A 23,549-nucleotide genomic window follows, 5' to 3' on the forward strand; every position below is an offset into this window, starting at 1 on the left:
ATGAATGACGATAGATAGATAGGATAGGTTTGCTTATTTATTTAACATCTTTATTGGAGTATAATTGCTTCACATTGTGTTAGTTTCTGCTGTATGACAAAGTGAATCAGCTATATGTATACTTATATGCCCATATCCCCTCCCTCTTACGTGTCCCTCCCACCCCTCTAGGTGGTCACAAAGCACCAATCTGATCTCCCTGTGCTAAGTGGCTGCATCCCACTAGCTGTCTGTTTTATATTTGGTAGTGTATATATGTCCATGCCACTCTCTCACTTCGTCCCAGCTTACCCTTCCTTCTCCCCGCATCCTCAAGTCCATTCTCTTAAGTCTGCATCTTTATTCCTGTTCTGCCCCTAGGTTCTTCAGAACTTTTTTTTTTTTTTAGATTCCATATATACATGTTAGCATATGGTATTTGTTTTTCTCTTTCTGACTTACTTCACTCTGTATGACAGATTCTAGGTCCATCCACCTCACTACAAATAATTTGGTTTCTTTTTATGACTGAGTAATATTCCATTCTGTATATGTGCCACATCTTCTTTATCCATTCATCTGTAGATGGACACTTAGGTTGCTCCCATGTCCTGGCTATTGTAAATAGTGCTGCAGTGACCATTGTGGTACATGACTTTTTTTGAATTATGCTTTTCTCACAGTATATTCCCAGTAGTGGGATTGCTGGGACATATGGTACTTCTATTTTTAGTATTTTAAGGAACCTCCATACTGTTCTCCATAGTGGCTGTTTCAATTTACATTCCCACCAACAGTGTAAGAGGGTTCCCTTTCCTTCACACCCTTTCCAGCATTTATTGTTTGTAGATTTTTTGATGATGCCCATTTGGAATGGTGTGAGGTGATACCGCATTGTGGTTTTGATTTGCATTTCTCTAATGATTACTGACGCTGAGCATCCTTTCATGTGTTTGTTGGCAATCTGTATATCTATCTTCTTTGGAGAAATGCCTATTTAGGTCTTCTGCCCTTTTTTTGGATTGGGTTCTTTGTTTTTTTTGATATTGAGCTGTGTGGGCTGCTTGTATATTTTGGAGATAATGCTTTGTCAGTTGCTTCATTTTCAAATATTTTCTCCCATTCTAAGGGTTGTCTTTACGTCTTGTTTACAGTCTCCTTTGCAGTGCAGAAGTTTTTAAGTTTCGTTAGGTCCCATTTGTGTGTTTTTGTTTTTATTTCCATTTCTCTAGGAGGTGGGTCAAAAAGGATCTTGCTGTGATTTATGTCATAGAGTGTCCTATGTTTTCCTCTAAGAGTTTGATAGTGTCTGGCCTTGCATGTAGGTCTTTAATGCATTTGGAGTTTATTTTTGTGTATGGTGTTAGGGAGTATTCTAATTTCATTCTTTCACATGTAGCTGTCCAGTTTTCCCACCACTTATTGAAGAGGCTGTCTTTTCTCCATTGTTTATTCTTGCCTCCTTTATGAAAGATAAGTTGACCATATGTGTGTGGGTTTACCTCTGGGCTTTCTATCCTGTTCCATTGATCTATATTTCTGTTTTTGTGCCAGTACCATACTGTCTTGATTACTGTAGCTTTGTAGTATATAGTCTGAATTCAGGGAGCCTGATTCCTCCAGCTCTGTTTCTTTTTCTCAAGATTGCTTTGGCTCTTTGGGGTCTTTTGTGTTTCCACACAAATTGTGAAATTTTTTATTTTAGTTCTGTGAAAAATGCCATTGCTAGTTTCATAGGGATGACATTGAATCTGTAGATTACTTTGGGTAGTAGAGTCATTTTCACAATTTTGACTTCTTCAGTCCAAGTACACGGTATATCTCTCCATCTGTTTTAATTTCTTTCATCAGTATCTTATAGTTTTCTGCATACAGGTCTTTTGTCTCCTTAGGTAGGTTTATTCCTAGCTATTTTATTCTTTTTGTTGCAATGGTAAATGGGAGTGTTTCCTTAATTTCTCTTTCAGATTTTTCATCATTAGTGTATAGGAATGCAAGCGATTTCTGTGCATTAATGTTGTATCCTGCTACTTTACCAAATTCATTGATTAGCTCTAGTAGTTTTCTAGTAGCATCTTTAGGATTCTCAATGTATAGTATCATGTCATCTGTTAACTGACAGTTGTACTTCCTCTTTTCTGATTTGGATTCCTTTTATTTATTTTTCTTCTCTAATTGCTGCGGCTAAAACTTCCCAAACTATGTTGAATAGTAGTGGTGAGAGTGGGCAACCTTGTCTTGTTCCTGATCTTAGAGGAAATGGTTTCAGTTTTTGACCATTGAGAACAATGTTGGCTGTGGGTTTGTCATATATGCACTTTATTATGTTGAGGTAAATTCCCTCTATTCCCACTTTCTTTAGAGTTTTTATCATAAAAGAGTGTTGAATTTTGTCAAAAGCTTTTCCTGCATCTGCTGAGATGATCATATGGTTTTTCTGCTTCAGTTTGTTAATATGGTGTATCACATTGATTGATTTGCATATATTGAAGAGTCCTTGCATTCTTGGGATAAACCCCACTTGATCATGGTGTATGATCCTTTTAATGTGCTGTTGGATTCTGTTTGCTAGTATTTTGTTGAGGATTTTTGCATCTATGTTCATCAGTGATATTGGCTTGTAGTTTTCTTTTTTTGTGACATCTTTGTCTGGTTTTGGTATCTGGATGACAGTGCCCTCATAGAATGAGTTTGGGAGTGTTCCTCCCTCTAGTATATCTTGGAAGAGTTTGAGTAGGATAGGTGTTAGCTCTTTTGTAAATGTTTGATAGAATTCACTTGTGAAGCCATCTGGTCCTGGGCTTTTGTTTGTTGGAAGATTTTGAATCACAGTTTCAATTTCAGTGTTTGTGATTGGTCTGCTTATATTTTCTATTTCTTCCTGGTTCAGTTTCGAAAGGTTGTGCTTTTCTAAGAGTTTGTCCATTACTTCCAGGTTGTCCATTTTATTGGCATAGAGTTGCTTGTAGTAATCGCTCATGATCCTTTGTATTTCTGGAGTGTAAGTTGTTACTTCTCCTTTTTCATTTCTAATTCTGCTGATTTGAGCCTTCTCCCTTTTTTTCTTGGTGAGTCTGTCTAATGGTTTATCAATTTTGTTTCTCTTCTGAAAGAACCAGCTTTTAGTTTTATTGATCTTTGCTCTCATTTCCTTTATTTCTTTTTCATTTATTTCTGATCTGATATTTATGATTTCTTTCCTTCTGCTAACTTTGGGGTTTTTTTGTTCTTCTTTCTCTGATTGCTTTAGTTGTAAGGTTAGGTTGTTTATTTGAGATGTTTCCTGTTCGTGAGGTAGGATTGTATTGCTATAAACTTCCTTCTTAGAACTGCCTTTGCTGCATCCCGTAGGTTTTCAGTCATCATGTTTTCATTATCATTTGTTTCTAGGTGTTTTGTGATTTCCTCTCTGATTTGTTCAGTGATCTCTTGGTTGTTTAATAGCGTATTGTTTAGCCTCCACGTGTTAGGAGTTTTACAGTTTTTTTCCTGTAATTGATATCTAGTCTCATAGCATATCAGAAAAGATACTTGATATTATTTCCATCTTCTTAAATTTACCAAGGCTTGATTTGTGACCCAAGATATGATCTATCATGGCGAATATTCCATGAGCACTTGAGAAGAAAGTGTATTCTGTTGCTTTTGGATGGAATGTCCTATAAATATCAATTAAATCCATCTTGTTTAATGTATCATTTAAAGCTTGTATTTTCTTATTTATTTTCATTTTGGTTGATCTGTCCATTGGTGAAAGTGGGGTGTTAAAGTCCCCTACTATGATTGTGTTACTGTCGATTTCTCCTTTTATGGCTGTTAGCAATTGCCTGTGTATTGAGGTGCTCCTATGTTGGGTGCATAAATATTTACAATTGTTATATCTTCTTCTTGGGTTGGTCCCTTGATCACTATGTAGTGTCCTTCTTTGTCTCTTGTAATAGTCTTTATTTTAAAGTCTATTTTGTCTGATACGAGAATTGCTACTGCAGCTTTCTTTTGATTTCCATTTGCATGGAATATCTTTTTCCATCCCTCTTTCAGTCTGTACGTTTCCCAAGGTCTGAAGTGGGTCTCTGTAGACAGCATATATACGGGTCTTGTTTTTATATCCACTCATCCAGTTTGTGTCTTTTGGTTGGAGCATTTAATCCATTTATATTTAAGGTAATTGTTGATATGTATGTTCCTTTTCCCATTTTCTTAATTGTTTTTGCTTTGTTATTGTAGGTCTTTTCCTTCTCTTTTGTTTCCCGCCTAGAGAAATTCCATTAACGTTTGTTGTAAAGCTGGTTTGGTGGTGCTGAATTCTCTTAGCTTTTGCTTGTCTGTAAAGGTTTTAATTTCTCTGTCGAATCTGAATGAAATCCTCGCTAGGTAGAGTAATCTTGGTTGTAGGTTTTTCCCTTTCATCACTTTAAGTATGTCCTGCTACTCCCTTCTGGCTTGCAGAGTTTCTGCTGAAACATCAGCTGTTAACCTTACGGGGATTCCCTTTTATGTTATTTGTTTTATTTTCCTTGCTGCTTTCAGTATTTTTTCTATGTATTTAATCTTTGATAGTTTGATTAATATGTGTCTTGGCATGTTTCTCCTTGGATTTCTCCTGTATGGGAGTCTCTGTGCTTCCTGGACTTGATTGACTATTTCCATTCCCATATTAGGGAAGTTTCCAACTATAATCTCTTCAAATGTTTTCTCAGTTCCTTTCTTTTTCTCTTCTTCTTCTGGGACCCCTGTAATTCGAATGTTGGTGTGTTTAATGTTGTCCCAGAGGTCTCTGAGACTGTCCTCAATGCTTTTCATTCTTTTTTCTTTATTCTGCTCTGTGGTAGTTATATCCACTATTTTGTCTTCCAGGTCACTTATCTGTTCTTCTGCCTCATTTATTCTGCTATTGATTCCTTCTAGAGAATTTTTACTTTCATTTATTGTGTTGTTCATCATTGTTTGTTTGCTCTTTAGTTCTTCTAGGTCCTTATTAAACATTTCTTATATTTTTGTGGATTTGGAAGGCTGACGATAAGTTATACTCAAATTTTCAACTGCAGGGAGGGTTGAGGCTCTTAACCCCGTGTTGTTCAGGGGTCAGCTGTACTTCTTCGTTTAATAAATCAACTGGGCGATTCTAGCATTCTGCAAAAGCTTTTTTTTTTTTTTTTTTTTTTTTTTCTGTTTCATATGCTTTAGACAGATTTTTCCCACCTCTTTCCAGGTACTTCGGCTATGCCCCGTCTTCCTCCATTATATCGGAAACCATCATGGTTGGGGGATGATGAGGTGGATGAACAAAGAGCTTTCAAGTCAAGTGGCAAGCCTGAAGAGAAAAATCGTGAAACTGGAACATCAGGTAAAAAAAGCTCAGACTATGACATTAAGTAGGTATTTTAGGAAGAACTTATCATCAAAGCAAAAATCTGTCTACCCTTAAAAGAGATGTCTCCTATTCTTTAATACGTTAAAAATAGTTGATGAATGTTTTAATGACATTGTCATTTTAAATTAAATTTATTTATTATGAATGATTCTCTCATAAAGTATTCTAATATCTTTGTAAATCACTTTTATTTAAAATATTTTTCCTTATTTAACTTATTTATGAGGGTGTTAAAACTTGATATATAGTTAAGTAATATAATTGGACATTTTAAGTATTTTAAAATAATTTTTTAAATGTTTTAATTAGACCAAAATAGTAAATACAAACTAGTTTTGTGTGTTTTCATTAGATTCACAAACATATAATCATATTTTTAAATGAAAATTTTTTATTATGTTCAAAATGTATGAAGTTTAAAACTTCTTTAAAATCTCAGCATGCCCAATTTGTTGGGGTATGGTAACAACAAGATTAGCTGTTGAGCAGCCAGAAGGAAGAAATAATTCTGAATCACATTCTCAGATAAATAGTCAAGGAACATAATCTTTTGTTGCTGGAGGAGTTGAGTAATGAGCTAAGTGAAAAGCCAGAAAATCAAGATTTCCAGGAAATAAATGGAGGTATCAGTTGTCTGTCACATAAGGACTTGACAAGGACATCAACACTGAAGGATGAACAGCCAGTTTCTGTGATAATAGCAGATAAGGATTAGAACTGGAGGAATTAAATACAGGCACCAGGGAGCAGTATGGAAAGCCAACTTTGACTCTGAGTTAAGGATAGATTCCATCAGAAGTTCTGTCAACTTTCTACCTTTGACCATAATTCTACAAGGTAAATAAGAGGTTTTTATTAGCTGGAGAATAAGAGCACTGGTGCTTAAATATGCTCTAATTTCACCAGAGTACAAGTCTTAGAAAGCTGGCCTTATCAACTTGATCTTAAAGTGCCCCAAACTGAAAGTTGTCAACTTTGCAAATAAATTCCCATCTCAGTTTCCTTGTTTCTGTGGCCAACACGTTTTTTTCTTCATGTTCAAGCTCAGAAACTTAGTATTATTTAGCATACCCTCAAATGCAAATAATAGAAATGCCACCTGAGACTAAACAGGAAGGAATTCTACTGGCTAAAATAAATAACTGAACCTCTTCAGGATTGGTTAATGCAGCATCTCAATGGTGTCATCAGCTAGCTATTTTCTCTCGGACTTTCTGCCCTTCTATTCACAGTGGCTGCATACTGAGGGAGTTTCCCCTCGTACTCATAGGCTGCTTGCCAGTAGCAGTTGGAGTGCATGCTGCTTTGATCACATCCAGTGGGAAATAGCAAAGGTCGCTTCTAGAAGAACCCCTGGAAACTCTCCCCAAAGTTTTCAACACATTTGTCATCTCATTGGCCTCTCATGGGTTCAGGAGTAGGTCACCTGCTTATTTCTGAACCAATCCCTGGCAAGGGTTATGAGATTATCCTTAAGCCAATTGTACCCATCCTGAAGCTGAATATGGGGTTAGTTTTCCCCCTAAGGCACATGAGCTGTATCAGGGAAGAGTTAGAGATACCTGGGAATGTTGGAGTTCTTGTAGGAGGGAGGAATAGGAAATGGATTTTGGAAGGCAGTCAAGAATGTCTACTTTATATGAAATCTTTGTGTCTTCCCTTCCTTTCACCTCATCTATTATATTGCCTACTTCTGTTGCCCTTTTTTTCCATTAATCATAACTGAACTATTTCCAGTTTCAACCCTTCTGCAGTTCATTTTGTATAATAAATCTAAGCTGCCGTTTTTTTTTTTCCTTTCTTTAAGAAACTACAGTAGCTTCCTTTTGCTTGCCCAATAGGTATTATGTCAAAGTTCTCTCTAATTTTGTCCCACTTTCTTAGCCTTGCGTCCCACTACCAGTTGTTTAGTGCTCTCTCCCAGTGCATTTCCACATAAATTAGACTAATTCCTGCCTGCTCTTCTCCCACAGACATGTATACACATAAATCAGGTAATATAAAATTCTAAAGGGTATGTCTGTTTATATCTATTGCTAATATGTAACACTTTCCTTCAGTATTTTGTGTGTATGCCTTTTCATCTAAACTATAAGTTCCTTCAGGAATCACATATTATATTATCACTGTGTACTAGAGCCATCTAGGAGAAAGAGAGAGAGGGAGAGAGAGAAGGGGAGGGGGAGAGAGAGAGGAAGGAAGGGGGAGAGAGAGAGAGAGAGAGGAGAGTGAGAAAAAAAATGTGCTAATAATTGGTGGTTAACTTAGAAGAAAACACAGCAGAATTTAACTGTTGCCAAATTCTGAAAATAATTGTGATACTGAGTTTATCTGGCCATTAAAGATCCTTCCACCCTCACACACAAAAGAACTTTTGAAGTCTGAAATACATATCTTCTAGAATACAATCAATGTAATTATAATAAATGTAAATACAGTAAATGTAATTTTTGTCCTGGAGACAGAACCATGACTTATTAACAACAGCTAACACTTCAGTGGTGCTTGCTTTATCAAGACACTCTTCTTAGTGCCCTGCATATGTTTAATCATTTAATCCTTTCACAGTGATACCTAAAAGTAGTTACTGTTATCATCCCCATTTTATAAATAAGGAAACGGCGGCAAGGTTATGTGAATTTATTCACAAGGTCACCCTGCTAGCAAGTAGTTTAGCTGGGATTTGAACCCAGGTAGCCTGACTCGAGTCCATGCTCTTAACCACAAACAGCTAACATTTCAGCAGTCATTACACACACACACACACACACACACAGTCACTCCAAAAGAATATACTTCGTATAGTATAAAGATTAAAACAAGCACTCCAAAAACAAATTGACATAAAAAATTGATCTCTCATACCTGTTAATGAAATGAATTTCAAACTGTGAAGCATCCAGTAGTAATTTCATCCATGTGAATGAAACTAAATTCTTAAATGATTACCAGCTGTGTGGCGTGTCTCATTGAGTATCTTTTCTGCCAGATGACAAAAGCTGTCTAATAATCTTGGGATTATTTTTGAGTTAGAAGGAATTAAGTGATGCACGTCTTTTGTTAAGTAGCTTGAAGCACTCTGTCAGATTCAGCTGATTAAAAGCCTTAATGAGAGTCTCATTTGCTTTCTTATATTAGTATGAGGATGTTATTGTTTCAGATTTATCATTTGTAGTCTTTTAAAATATAGGGTGAGAGAAACAGTTTACTAATTTGAAATAATTTATGATGCCAGCATATATTGTAGAATCAAATTTGAAAATGCGTATTGAATGCTATTTCACTTGGTCATTTTGAAATTAAGGTTTTTTTTTAGTGTTTCAGATTATGAAATATAAATGATTAGTTTATTTGTGCTCTAAGCATGCTTTTTTGGTAAAAGCAAAAAGTTATTTGCTTCTTGGTTACCAATTTTTAGACTGTAAAATCTTAGTATTTATTTTGAAAGGTGAACATTCCAGAAAGGATAATAGAGAATCTACTACCTAGTAACTTTTTATGTCCCTTTCTGTGGGTCCATGTGTATCCAGAATCTCCTACCAATTTCCCTTAAAGCCCAAAGAACCCTAGAAGCAAATATTAGAGCAATCACGTTCTCCTGAAATTGTGTGAATATTTGAGTCCTATTAAAGGAGAATTTGTCCTCATTTTAGATCAGGTATGCTCTTCTACCTTCTAACTTGGTTTAAACGGTTTAAACACTTCTTAGGTTACAATTAAAGACCTTTAAGTGTTGCATACAGTTTGAAAAGGTGTGTACAACTGTGAAGAGTAGATTTTTGGCTCTTTTACACTGATTTTTAATCTAATTAAACTAAATTTGAAAACTTTTGAGTTGTAGTTCCTTTTTGGTAAAAGGAGTTTCCCAGTCTTTGTAATTTGAAGTACTTGAATATACTAGGTTGGATGGATATCTCAAGCAGAATTTGCCTTCATAATTATAGTCTTTATCATCTTGAAACAGCTTAATATTTCATTTAATTTAGTACAGAAGAATGAAGGGAACATATTTTCTGAATTATGTATGTTATCAGTTTCCCTGGAAGGTCACACAATCATAAAATACCTTAAGAATTTAAGGATATTGCTCTTCTGATTTTGATAAACATAATTAATTCTAGCATAATCAGTTATTAAATACTTTTAAATATCTAGCAATTGAGATTAATAATAAAATATTGGTATAAATAAAATATTAGTATTTTAGTATATAATTTAGTTTACTTTAGTATAAGCAAAATAGGTTTTGAATAGAAATGCATGTTAAATTCATAAATTTCAGAATGTTTCGTCAGTGTACGGAAAGAGGAAAGCTGTTTTATTTTTCTATATTAATTTAGAAGACCCCTAATAATTTTTCTAGTGGGCGTACAATTCCAAAATATACCAGGCCCACACTTGATCTGGTTTTATCATCTTCAGAGAAATGAATTCCTCTACATAATGAATTTTCCAGATGACTGAACTTTACTTTTACAACTGAAATTTTTTTCTAAGTTTAACCATTTCCTATATTTCTATTAAATGAATTACCCATGTCATTGCCTTCTTAAGCACAGAAGGCTGAATATAATTTAAATGTTTGCTTTATGACTCAGAAGCATCATTATGAACATCAGTGATTGAACTATGATACATTACAGTGATGCCTTTGGGAGACTTGAAGTATGTAAGACTGTTTGCTCCATATACTGAATGAATGGTTCTGAACTACTGTGTTTTTGAGCCGTGTGTCTGCTCTTGATTGTTTTTTGTCTTATCTCGACAACTTGACTCTTCTTAGCGCAATATGTCTGACCTTAATCCTTGCTTTTATATCCCCTCCAGATTTGCCACATGTAATCTGAGTAAATAGCCAAAAAAGGTTCTCAATGAAGGACTTTCCTGGTAGTAAAGATCACAAATATGAGGATATAGGTGTTGTCATATCTGTCTTGGGTTTTTTATTTTAGAGTTAGATTTTTGGTTTTAGCTTCTTGTTTCCCTAATTAGCTATGTTGAAGAGTTGGGGGAGGAAAAGTAAGAGAAACATTTACTTTTGTGCCTACTTTGTGCCAGACTTTTTCTGGATAACTTATCTCACTGAATCTTCACAACAATCTTATGGGTAGATATTATTTTCTCATTTAACAATGAGGAAAATGAGAATTAAGGACTGATAGAGACAGGACTTACCTGATTTCAAATCTTCTCACTACTTTCCACTAATCATATCATATATGCTGCCTTTCCACTCTGTTGTGCTGCTTGACATTGTTAGATAAGCGATTTCTGGTTAAATTAGGTGTTAACTTGTGTAAGTCTCAGGGTTTCTAGTCCTTGGAGTAAAGGCAATTTTGAAGTAGGACTAACTTAGGAAATAATAATCTTAAACATAGTTATGTGCAGTTGTTGATCTCTGCTTTTTTAATGTGTTATAATGTGAAAACATATTAAAAGTATGTCAGTATTAACTGTGAAGTTTTTTTTCACAAGGGAGGAAAATTGGAAACATACTCATTTGAATCGTGAATAACAAGTAAATGATAAATGCTATACCTCTGGGCCAGCTTTTTGTAGTTATTGCTTCATAGTTCAGCCACATCATTTTATTTGGGTATTCAGGTAGTGGTAGTAGGAAACTACTAACCCTTGTTCTCAGGGTTACTCTGTTACCTGTAAGGATGTGGAGAGCAAAATGAATGAATGAATGAATGAATGATGATAGATAGATAGGATAGGTTTGCTTATTTATTTAACATCTTTATTGGAGTATAATTGCTTCACATTGTGTTAATTTCTGCTGTATGACAAAGTGAATCAGCTATATGTATACTTATATACCCATATCCCCTCCCTCTTACGTGTCCCTCCCACCCCTCTAGGTGGTCACAAAGCACCAATCTGATCTCCCTGTGCTAAGTGGCTGCATCCCACTAGCTGTCTGTTTTATATTTGGTAGTGTATATATGTCCATGCCACTCTCTCACTTCGTCCCAGCTTACCCTTCCTTCTCCCCGCATCCTCAAGTCCATTCTCTTAAGTCTGCATCTTTATTCCTGTTCTGCCCCTAGGTTCTTCAGAACTTTTTTTTTTTTTTAGATTCCATATATACATGTTAGCATATGGTATTTGTTTTTCTCTTTCTGACTTACTTCACTCTGTATGACAGATTCTAGGTCCATCCACCTCACTACAAATAATTTGGTTTCTTTTTATGACTGAGTAATATTCCATTCTGTATATGTGCCACATCTTCTTTATCCATTCATCTGTAGATGGACACTTAGGTTGCTCCCATGTCCTGGCTATTGTAAATAGTGCTGCAGTGACCATTGTGGTACATGACTTTTTTTGAATTATGCTTTTCTCACAGTATATTCCCAGTAGTGGGATTGCTGGGACATATGGTACTTCTATTTTTAGTATTTTAAGGAACCTCCATACTGTTCTCCATAGTGGCTGTTTCAATTTACATTCCCACCAACAGTGTAAGAGGGTTCCCTTTCCTTCACACCCTTTCCAGCATTTATTGTTTGTAGATTTTTTTGATGATGCCCATTTGGAATGGTGTGAGGTGATACCGCATTGTGGTTTTGATTTGCATTTCTCTAATGATTACTGACGCTGAGCATCCTTTCATGTGTTTGTTGGCAATCTGTATATCTATCTTCTTTGGAGAAATGCCTATTTAGGTCTTCTGCCCTTTTTTGGATTGGGTTCTTTGTTTTTTTTGATATTGAGCTGTGTGGGCTGCTTGTATATTTTGGAGATAATGCTTTGTCAGTTGCTTCATTTTCAAATATTTTCTCCCATTCTAAGGGTTGTCTTTACGTCTTGTTTACAGTCTCCTTTGCAGTGCAGAAGTTTTTAAGTTTCGTTAGGTCCCATTTGTGTGTTTTTGTTTTTATTTCCATTTCTCTAGGAGGTGGGTCAAAAAGGATCTTGCTGTGATTTATGTCATAGAGTGTCCTATGTTTTCCTCTAAGAGTTTGATAGTGTCTGGCCTTGCATGTAGGTCTTTAATGCATTTGGAGCTTATTTTTGTGTATGGTGTTAGGGAGTATTCTAATTTCATTCTTTCACATGTAGCTGTCCAGTTTTCCCAGCACCACTTATTGAAGAGGCTGTCTTTTCTCCATTGTTTATTCTTGCCTCCTTTATGAAAGATAAGTTGACCATATGTGTGTGGGTTTACCTCTGGGCTTTCTATCCTGTTCCATTGATCTATATTTCTGTTTTTGTGCCAGTACCATACTGTCTTGATTACTGTAGCTTTGTAGTATATAGTCTGAATTCAGGGAGCCTGATTCCTCCAGCTCTGTTTCTTTTTCTCAAGATTGCTTTGGCTCTTTGGGGTCTTTTGTGTTTCCACACAAATTGTGAAATTTTTTATTTTAGTTCTGTGAAAAATGCCATTGCTAGTTTCATAGGGATGACATTGAATCTGTAGATTACTTTGGGTAGTAGAGTCATTTTCACAATTTTGACTTCTTCAGTCCAAGTACACGGTATATCTCTCCATCTGTTTTAATTTCTTTCATCAGTATCTTATAGTTTTCTGCATACAGGTCTTTTGTCTCCTTAGGTAGGTTTATTCCTAGCTATTTTATTCTTTTTGTTGCAATGGTAAATGGGAGTGTTTCCTTAATTTCTCTTTCAGATTTTTCATCATTAGTGTATAGGAATGCAAGCGATTTCTGTGCATTAATGTTGTATCCTGCTACTTTACCAAATTCATTGATTAGCTCTAGTAGTTTTCTAGTAGCATCTTTAGGATTCTCAATGTATAGTATCATGTCATCTGTTAACTGACAGTTGTACTTCCTCTTTTCTGATTTGGATTCCTTTTATTTATTTTTCTTCTCTAATTGCTGTGGCTAAAACTTCCCAAACTATGTTGAATAGTAGTGGTGAGAGTGGGCAACCTTGTCTTGTTCCTGATCTTAGAGGAAATGGTTTCAGTTTTTGACCATTGAGAACAATGTTGGCTGTGGGTTTGTCATATATGCACTTTATTATGTTGAGGTAAATTCCCTCTATTCCCACTTTCTTTAGAGTTTTTATCATAAAAGAGTGTTGAATTTTGTCAAAAGCTTTTCCTGCATCTGCTGAGATGATCATATGGTTTTTCTGCTTCAATTTGTTAATATGGTGTATCACATTGATTGATTTGCATATATTGAAGAGTCCTTGCATTCTTGGGATAAACCCCACTTGATCATGGTGTATGATCCTTTTAATGTGCTGTTGGATTCTGTTTGCTAGTATTTTGTTGAGGATTTTTGCATCTATGTTCATCAGTGATATTGGCTTGTAGTTTTCTTTTTTTGTGACATCTTTGTCTGGTTTTGGTATCTGGATGACAGTGCCCTCATAGAATGAGTTTGGGAGTGTTCCTCCCTCTAGTATATCTTGGAAGAGTTTGAGTAGGATAGGTGTTAGCTCTTTTGTAAATGTTTGATAGAATTCACTTGTGAAGCCATCTGGTCCTGGGCTTTTGTTTGTTGGAAGATTTTGAATCACAGTTTCAATTTCAGTGTTTGTGATTGGTCTGCTTATATTTTCTATTTCTTCCTGGTTCAGTTTCGAAAGGTTGTGCTTTTCTAAGAGTTTGTCCATTACTTCCAGGTTGTCCATTTTATTGGCATAGAGTTGCTTGTAGTAATCGCTCATGATCCTTTGTATTTCTGGAGTGTAAGTTGTTACTTCTCCTTTTTCATTTCTAATTCTGCTGATTTGAGCCTTCTCCCTTTTTTTCTTGGTGAGTCTGTCTAATGGTTTATCAATTTTGTTTCTCTTCTGAAAGAACCAGCTTTTAGTTTTATTGATCTTTGCTCTCATTTCCTTTATTTCTTTTTCATTTATTTCTGATCTGATATTTATGATTTCTTTCCTTCTGCTAACTTTGGGGTTTTTTTGTTCTTCTTTCTCTGATTGCTTTAGTTGTAAGGTTAGGTTGTTTATTTGAGATGTTTCCTGTTCGTGAGGTAGGATTGTATTGCTATAAACTTCCTTCTTAGAACTGCCTTTGCTGCATCCCGTAGGTTTTCAGTCATCATGTTTTCATTATCATTTGTTTCTAGGTGTTTTGTGATTTCCTCTCTGATTTGTTCAGTGATCTCTTGGTTGTTTAATAGCGTATTGTTTAGCCTCCACGTGTTAGGAGTTTTACAGTTTTTTTCCTGTAATTGATATCTAGTCTCATAGCATATCAGAAAAGATACTTGATATTATTTCCATCTTCTTAAATTTACCAAGGCTTGATTTGTGACCCAAGATATGATCTATCATGGCGAATATTCCATGAGCACTTGAGAAGAAAGTGTATTCTGTTGCTTTTGGATGGAATGTCCTATAAATATCAATTAAATCCATCTTGTTTAATGTATCATTTAAAGCTTGTATTTTCTTATTTATTTTCATTTTGGTTGATCTGTCCATTGGTGAAAGTGGGGTGTTAAAGTCCCCTACTATGATTGTGTTACTGTCGATTTCTCCTTTTATGGCTGTTAGCAATTGCCTGTGTATTGAGGTGCTCCTATGTTGGGTGCATAAATATTTACAATTGTTATATCTTCTTCTTGGGTTGGTCCCTTGATCACTATGTAGTGTCCTTCTTTGTCTCTTGTAATAGTCTTTATTTTAAAGTCTATTTTGTCTGATACGAGAATTGCTACTGCAGCTTTCTTTTGATTTCCATTTGCATGGAATATCTTTTTCCATCCCTCTTTCAGTCTGTACGTTTCCCAAGGTCTGAAGTGGGTCTCTGTAGACAGCATATATACGGGTCTTGTTTTTATATCCACTCATCCAGTTTGTGTCTTTTGGTTGGAGCATTTAATCCATTTATATTTAAGGTAATTGTTGATATGTATGTTCCTTTTCCCATTTTCTTAATTGTTTTTGCTTTGTTATTGTAGGTCTTTTCCTTCTCTTTTGTTTCCCGCCTAGAGAAATTCCATTAACGTTTGTTGTAAAGCTGGTTTGGTGGTGCTGAATTCTCTTAGCTTTTGCTTGTCTGTAAAGGTTTTAATTTCTCTGTCGAATCTGAATGAAATCCTTGCTAGGTAGAGTAATCTTGGTTGTAGGTTTTTCCCTTTCATCACTTTAAGTATGTCCTGCTACTCCCTTCTGGCTTGCAGAGTTTCTGCTGAAACATCAGCTGTTAACCTTACGGGGATTCCCTTTTATGTTATTTGTTTTATTTTCCTTGCTGCTTTCAGTATTTTTTCTATGTATTTAATCTTTGATAGTTTGATTAATATGTGTCTTGGCATGTTTCTCCTTGGATTTCTCCTGTATGGGAGTCTCTGTGCTTCCTGGACTTGATTGACTATTTCCATTCCCATATTAGGGAAGTTTCCAACTATAATCTCTTCAAATGTTTTCTCAGTTCCTTTCTTTTTCTCTTCTTCTTCTGGGACCCCTGTAATTCGAATGTTGGTGTGTTTAATGTTGTCCCAGAGGTCTCTGAGACTGTCCTCAATGCTTTTCATTCTTTTTTCTTTATTCTGCTCTGTGGTAGTTATATCCACTATTTTGTCTTCCAGGTCACTTATCTGTTCTTCTGCCTCATTTATTCTGCTATTGATTCCTTCTAGAGAATTTTTACTTTCATTTATTGTGTTGTTCATCATTGTTTGTTTGCTCTTTAGTTCTTCTAGGTCCTTATTAAACATTTCTTATATTTTTGTGGATTTGGAAGGCTGACGATAAGTTATACTCAAATTTTCAACTGCAGGGAGGGTTGAGGCTCTTAACCCCGTGTTGTTCAGGGGTCAGCTGTACTTCTTCGTTTAATAAATCAACTGGGCGATTCTAGCATTCTGCAAAAGCTTTTTTTTTTTTTTTTTTTTTTTTTTTCTGTTTCATATGCTTTAGACAGATTTTTCCCACCTCTTTCCAGGTACTTCGGCTATGCCCCGTCTTCCTCCATTATATCGGAAACCATCATGGTTGGGGGATGATGAGGTGGATGAACAAAGAGCTTTCAAGTCAAGTGGCAAGCCTGAAGAGAAAAATCGTGAAACTGGAACATCAGGTAAAAAAAGCTCAGACTATGACATTAAGTAGGTATTTTAGGAAGAACTTATCATCAAAGCAAAAATCTGTCTACCCTTAAAAGAGATGTCTCCTATTCTTTAATACGTTAAAAATAGTTGATGAATGTTTTAATGACATTGTCATTTTAAATTAAATTTATTTATTATGAATGATTCTCTCATAAAGTATTCTAATATCTTTGTAAATCACTTTTATTTAAAATATTTTTCCTTATTTAACTTATTTATGAGGGTGTTAAAACTTGATATATAGTTAAGTAATATAATTGGACATTTTAAGTATTTTAAAATAATTTTTTAAATGTTTTAATTAGACCAAAATAGTAAATACAAACTAGTTTTGTGTGTTTTCATTAGATTCACAAACATATAATCATATTTTTAAATGAAAATTTTTTATTATGTTCAAAATGTATGAAGTTTAAAACTTCTTTAAAATCTCAGCATGCCCAATTTGTTGGGGTATGGTAACAACAAGATTAGCTGTTGAGCAGCCAGAAGGAAGAAATAATTCTGAATCACATTCTCAGATAAATAGTCAAGGAACATAATCTTTTGTTGCTGGAGGAGTTGAGTAATGAGCTAAGTGAAAAGCCAGAAAATCAAGATTTCCAGGAAATAAATGGAGGTATCAGTTGTCTGTCACATAAGGACTTGACAAGGACATCAACACTGAAGGATGAACAGCCAGTTTCTGTGATAATAGCAGATAAGGATTAGAACTGGAGGAATTAAATACAGGCACCAGGGAGCAGTATGGAAAGCCAACTTTGACTCTGAGTTAAGGATAGATTCCATCAGAAGTTCTGTCAACTTTCTACCTTTGACCATAATTCTACAAGGTAAATAAGAGGTTTTTATTAGCTGGAGAATAAGAGCACTGGTGCTTAAATATGCTCTAATTTCACCAGAGTACAAGTCTTAGAAAGCTGGCCTTATCAACTTGATCTTAAAGTGCCCCAAACTGAAAGTTGTCAACTTTGCAAATAAATTCCCATCTCAGTTTCCTTGTTTCTGTGGCCAACACGTTTTTTTCTTCATGTTCAAGCTCAGAAACTTAGTATTATTTAGCATACCCTCAAATGCAAATAATAGAAATGCCACCTGAGACTAAACAGGAAGGAATTCTACTGGCTAAAATAAATAACTGAACCTCTTCAGGATTGGTTAATGCAGCATCTCAATGGTGTCATCAGCTAGCTATTTTCTCTCGGACTTTCTGCCCTTCTATTCACAGTGGCTGCATACTGAGGGAGTTTCCCCTCGTACTCATAGGCTGCTTGCCAGTAGCAGTTGGAGTGCATGCTGCTTTGATCACATCCAGTGGGAAATAGCAAAGGTCGCTTCTAGAAGAACCCCTGGAAACTCTCCCCAAAGTTTTCAACACATTTGTCATCTCATTGGCCTCTCATGGGTTCAGGAGTAGGTCACCTGCTTATTTCTGAACCAATCCCTGGCAAGGGTTATGAGATTATCCTTAAGCCAATTGTACCCATCCTGAAGCTGAATATGGGGTTAGTTTTCCCCCTAAGGCACATGAGCTGTATCAGGGAAGAGTTAGAGATACCTGGGAATGTTGGAGTTCTTGTAGGAGGGAGGAATAGGAAATGGATTTTGGAAGGCAGTCAAGAATGTCTACTTTATATGAAATCTTTGTGTCTTCCCTTCCTTTCACCTCATCTATTATATTGCCTACTTCTGTTGCCCTTTTTTTCCATTAATCATAACTGAACTATTTCCAGTTTCAACCCTTCTGCAGTTCATTTTGTATAATAAATCTAAGCTGCCGTTTTTTTTTCCTTTCTTTAAGAAACTACAGTAGCTTCCTTTTGCTTGCCCAATAGGTATTATGTCAAAGTTCTCTCTAATTTTGTCCCACTTTCTTAGCCTTGCGTCCCACTACCAGTTGTTTAGTGCTCTCTCCCAGTGCATTTCCACATAAATTAGACTAATTCCTGCCTGCTCTTCTCCCACAGACATGTATACACATAAATCAGGTAATATAAAATTCTAAAGGGTATGTCTGTTTATATCTATTGCTAATATGTAACACTTTCCTTCAGTATTTTGTGTGTATGCCTTTTCATCTAAACTATAAGTTCCTTCAGGAATCACATATTATATTATCACTGTGTACTAGAGCCATCTAGGAGAAAGAGAGAGAGGGAGAGAGAGAAGGGGAGGGGGAGAGAGAGAGGAAGGAAGGGGGAGAGAGAGAGAGAGAGAGGAGAGTGAGAAAAAAAATGTGCTAATAATTGGTGGTTAACTTAGAAGAAAACACAGCAGAATTTAACTGTTGCCAAATTCTGAAAATAATTGTGATACTGAGTTTATCTGGCCATTAAAGATCCTTCCACCCTCACACACAAAAGAACTTTTGAAGTCTGAAATACATATCTTCTAGAATACAATCAATGTAATTATAATAAATGTAAATACAGTAAATGTAATTTTTGTCCTGGAGACAGAACCATGACTTATTAACAACAGCTAACACTTCAGTGGTGCTTGCTTTATCAAGACACTCTTCTTAGTGCCCTGCATATGTTTAATCATTTAATCCTTTCACAGTGATACCTAAAAGTAGTTACTGTTATCATCCCCATTTTATAAATAAGGAAACGGCGGCAAGGTTATGTGAATTTATTCACAAGGTCACCCTGCTAGCAAGTAGTTTAGCTGGGATTTGAACCCAGGTAGCCTGACTCGAGTCCATGCTCTTAACCACAAACAGCTAACATTTCAGCAGTCATTACACACACACACACACACACACACACACACACACAGTCACTCCAAAAGAATATACTTCGTATAGTATAAAGATTAAAACAAGCACTCCAAAAACAAATTGACATAAAAAATTGATCTCTCATACCTAAGTTAATGAAATGAATTTCAAACTGTGAAACATCCAGTAGTAATTTCATCCATGTGAATGAAACTAAATTCTTAAATGATTACCAGCTGTGTGGCGTGTCTCATTGAGTATCTTTTCTGCCAGATGACAAAAGCTGTCTAATAATCTTGGGATTATTTTTGAGTTAGAAGGAATTAAGTGATGCACGTCTTTTGTTAAGTAGCTTGAAGCACTCTGTCAGATTCAGCTGATTAAAAGCCTTAATGAGAGTCTCATTTGCTTTCTTATATTAGTATGAGGATGTTATTGTTTCAGATTTATCATTTGTAGTCTTTTAAAATATAGGGTGAGAGAAACAGTTTACTAATTTGAAATAATTTATGATGCCAGCATATATTGTAGAATCAAATTTGAAAATGCGTATTGAATGCTATTTCACTTGGTCATTTTGAAATTAAGGTTTTTTTTTAGTGTTTCAGATTATGAAATATAAATGATTAGTTTATTTGTGCTCTAAGCATGCTTTTTTGGTAAAAGCAAAAAGTTATTTGCTTCTTGGTTACCAATTTTTAGACTGTAAAATCTTAGTATTTATTTTGAAAGGTGAACATTCCAGAAAGGATAATAGAGAATCTACTACCTAGTAACTTTTTATGTCCCTTTCTGTGGGTCCATGTGTATCCAGAATCTCCTACCAATTTCCCTTAAAGCCCAAAGAACCCTAGAAGCAAATATTAGAGCAATCACGTTCTCCTGAAATTGTGTGAATATTTGAGTCCTATTAAAGGAGAATTTGTCCTCATTTTAGATCAGGTATGCTCTTCTACCTTCTAACTTGGTTTAAACGGTTTAAACACTTCTTAGGTTACAATTAAAGACCTTTAAGTGTTGCATACAGTTTGAAAAGGTGTGTACAACTGTGAAGAGTAGATTTTTGGCTCTTTTACACTGATTTTTAATCTAATTAAACTAAATTTGAAAACTTTTGAGTTGTAGTTCCTTTTTGGTAAAAGGAGTTTCCCAGTCTTTGTAATTTGAAGTACTTGAATATACTAGGTTGGATGGATATCTCAAGCAGAATTTGCCTTCATAATTATAGTCTTTATCATCTTGAAACAGCTTAATATTTCATTTAATTTAGTACAGAAGAATGAAGGGAACATATTTTCTGAATTATGTATGTTATCAGTTTCCCTGGAAGGTCACACAATCATAAAATACCTTAAGAATTTAAGGATATTGCTCTTCTGATTTTGATAAACATAATTAATTCTAGCATAATCAGTTATTAAATACTTTTAAATATCTAGCAATTGAGATTAATAATAAAATATTGGTATAAATAAAATATTAGTATTTTAGTATATAATTTAGTTTACTTTAGTATAAGCAAAATAGGTTTTGAATAGAAATGCATGTTAAATTCATAAATTTCAGAATGTTTCGTCAGTGTACGGAAAGAGGAAAGCTGTTTTATTTTTCTATATTAATTTAGAAGACCCCTAATAATTTTTCTAGTGGGCGTACAATTCCAAAATATACCAGGCCCACACTTGATCTGGTTTTATCATCTTCAGAGAAATGAATTCCTCTACATAATGAATTTTCCAGATGACTGAACTTTACTTTTACAACTGAAATTTTTTTCTAAGTTTAACCATTTCCTATATTTCTATTAAATGAATTACCCATGTCATTGCCTTCTTAAGCACAGAAGGCTGAATATAATTTAAATGTTTGCTTTATGACTCAGAAGCATCATTATGAACATCAGTGATTGAACTATGATACATTACAGTGATGCCTTTGGGAGACTTGAAGTATGTAAGACTGTTTGCTCCATATACTGAATGAATGGTTCTGAACTACTGTGTTTTTGAGCCGTGTGTCTGCTCTTGATTGTTTTTTGTCTTATCTCGACAACTTGACTCTTCTTAGCGCAATATGTCTGACCTTAATCCTTGCTTTTATATCCCCTCCAGATTTGCCACATGTAATCTGAGTAAATAGTCAAAAAAGGTTCTCAATGAAGGACTTTCCTGGTAGTAAAGATCACAAATATGAGGATATAGGTGTTGTCATATCTGTCTTGGGTTTTTTATTTTAGAGTTAGATTTTTGGTTTTAGCTTCTTGTTTCCCTAATTAGCTATGTTGAAGAGTTGGGGGAGGAAAAGTAAGAGAAACATTTACTTTTGTGCCTACTTTGTGCCAGACTTTTTCTGGATAACTTATCTCACTGAATCTTCACAACAATCTTATGGGTAGATATTATTTTCTCATTTAACAATGAGGAAAATGAGAATTAAGGACTGATAGAGACAGGACTTACCTGATTTCAAATCTTCTCACTACTTTCCACTAATCATATCATATATGCTGCCTTTCCACTCTGTTGTGCTGCTTGACATTGTTAGATAAGCGATTTCTGGTTAAATTAGGTGTTAACTTGTGTAAGTCTCAGGGTTTCTAGTCCTTGGAGTAAAGGCAATTTTGAAGTAGGACTAACTTAGGAAATAATAATCTTAAACATAGTTATGTGCAGTTGTTGATCTCTGCTTTTTTAATGTGTTATAATGTGAAAACATATTAAAAGTATGTCAGTATTAACTGTGAAGTTTTTTTTCACAAGGGAGGAAAATTGGAAACATACTCATTTGAATCGTGAATAACAAGTAAATGATAAATGCTATACCTCTGGGCCAGCTTTTTGTAGTTATTGCTTCATAGTTCAGCCACATCATTTTATTTGGGTATTCAGGTAGTGGTAGTAGGAAACTACTAACCCTTGTTCTCAGGGTTACTCTGTTACCTGTAAGGATGTGGAGAGCAAAATGAATGAATGAATGAATGAATGACGATAGATAGATAGGATAGGTTTGCTTATTTATTTAACATCTTTATTGGAGTATAATTGCTTCACATTGTGTTAGTTTCTGCTGTATGACAAAGTGAATCAGCTATATGTATACTTATATGCCCATATCCCCTCCCTCTTACGTGTCCCTCCCACCCCTCTAGGTGGTCACAAAGCACCAATCTGATCTCCCTGTGCTAAGTGGCTGCATCCCACTAGCTGTCTGTTTTATATTTGGTAGTGTATATATGTCCATGCCACTCTCTCACTTCGTCCCAGCTTACCCTTCCTTCTCCCCGCATCCTCAAGTCCATTCTCTTAAGTCTGCATCTTTATTCCTGTTCTGCCCCTAGGTTCTTCAGAACTTTTTTTTTTTTTAGATTCCATATATACATGTTAGCATATGGTATTTGTTTTTCTCTTTCTGACTTACTTCACTCTGTATGACAGATTCTAGGTCCATCCACCTCACTACAAATAATTTGGTTTCTTTTTATGACTGAGTAATATTCCATTCTGTATATGTGCCACATCTTCTTTATCCATTCATCTGTAGATGGACACTTAGGTTGCTCCCATGTCCTGGCTATTGTAAATAGTGCTGCAGTGACCATTGTGGTACATGACTTTTTTTGAATTATGCTTTTCTCACAGTATATTCCCAGTAGTGGGATTGCTGGGACATATGGTACTTCTATTTTTAGTATTTTAAGGAACCTCCATACTGTTCTCCATAGTGGCTGTTTCAATTTACATTCCCACCAACAGTGTAAGAGGGTTCCCTTTCCTTCACACCCTTTCCAGCATTTATTGTTTGTAGATTTTTTTGATGATGCCCATTTGGAATGGTGTGAGGTGATACCGCATTGTGGTTTTGATTTGCATTTCTCTAATGATTACTGACGCTGAGCATCCTTTCATGTGTTTGTTGGCAATCTGTATATCTATCTTCTTTGGAGAAATGCCTATTTAGGTCTTCTGCCCTTTTTTTGGATTGGGTTCTTTGTTTTTTTTGATATTGAGCTGTGTGGGCTGCTTGTATATTTTGGAGATAATGCTTTGTCAGTTGCTTCATTTTCAAATATTTTCTCCCATTCTAAGGGTTGTCTTTACGTCTTGTTTACAGTCTCCTTTGCAGTGCAGAAGTTTTTAAGTTTTGTTAGGTCCCATTTGTGTGTTTTTGTTTTTATTTCCATTTCTCTAGGAGGTGGGTCAAAAAGGATCTTGCTGTGATTTATGTCATAGAGTGTCCTATGTTTTCCTCTAAGAGTTTGATAGTGTCTGGCCTTGCATGTAGGTCTTTAATGCATTTGGAGTTTATTTTTGTGTATGGTGTTAGGGAGTATTCTAATTTCATTCTTTCACATGTAGCTGTCCAGTTTTCCCAGCACCACTTATTGAAGAGGCTGTCTTTTCTCCATTGTTTATTCTTGCCT

At 35.3% G+C, this 23,549-nt stretch overlaps 1 protein-coding gene across 1 annotated transcript in view; it reads left to right on the forward strand.

Moving 5' to 3' along the window:
• Window positions 1-23,549, forward strand: part of LOC132476092 (centrosomal protein of 170 kDa-like) — a 197,710-nt gene that overhangs the window by 137,072 nt on the left and 37,089 nt on the right. The window contains exons 16-17 of the mRNA XM_060077823.1: window positions 5,192-5,326; window positions 16,242-16,376. Of these exons, the coding sequence (XP_059933806.1) occupies window positions 5,192-5,326; window positions 16,242-16,376 (270 nt within the window). The remainder of the gene's footprint in view (window positions 1-5,191; window positions 5,327-16,241; window positions 16,377-23,549) is intronic.

This window comes from Mesoplodon densirostris, chromosome 2 (assembly GCF_025265405.1).
Source record: "Mesoplodon densirostris isolate mMesDen1 chromosome 2, mMesDen1 primary haplotype, whole genome shotgun sequence".
NCBI classification, from domain to species: domain Eukaryota; kingdom Metazoa; phylum Chordata; class Mammalia; order Artiodactyla; family Ziphiidae; genus Mesoplodon; species Mesoplodon densirostris.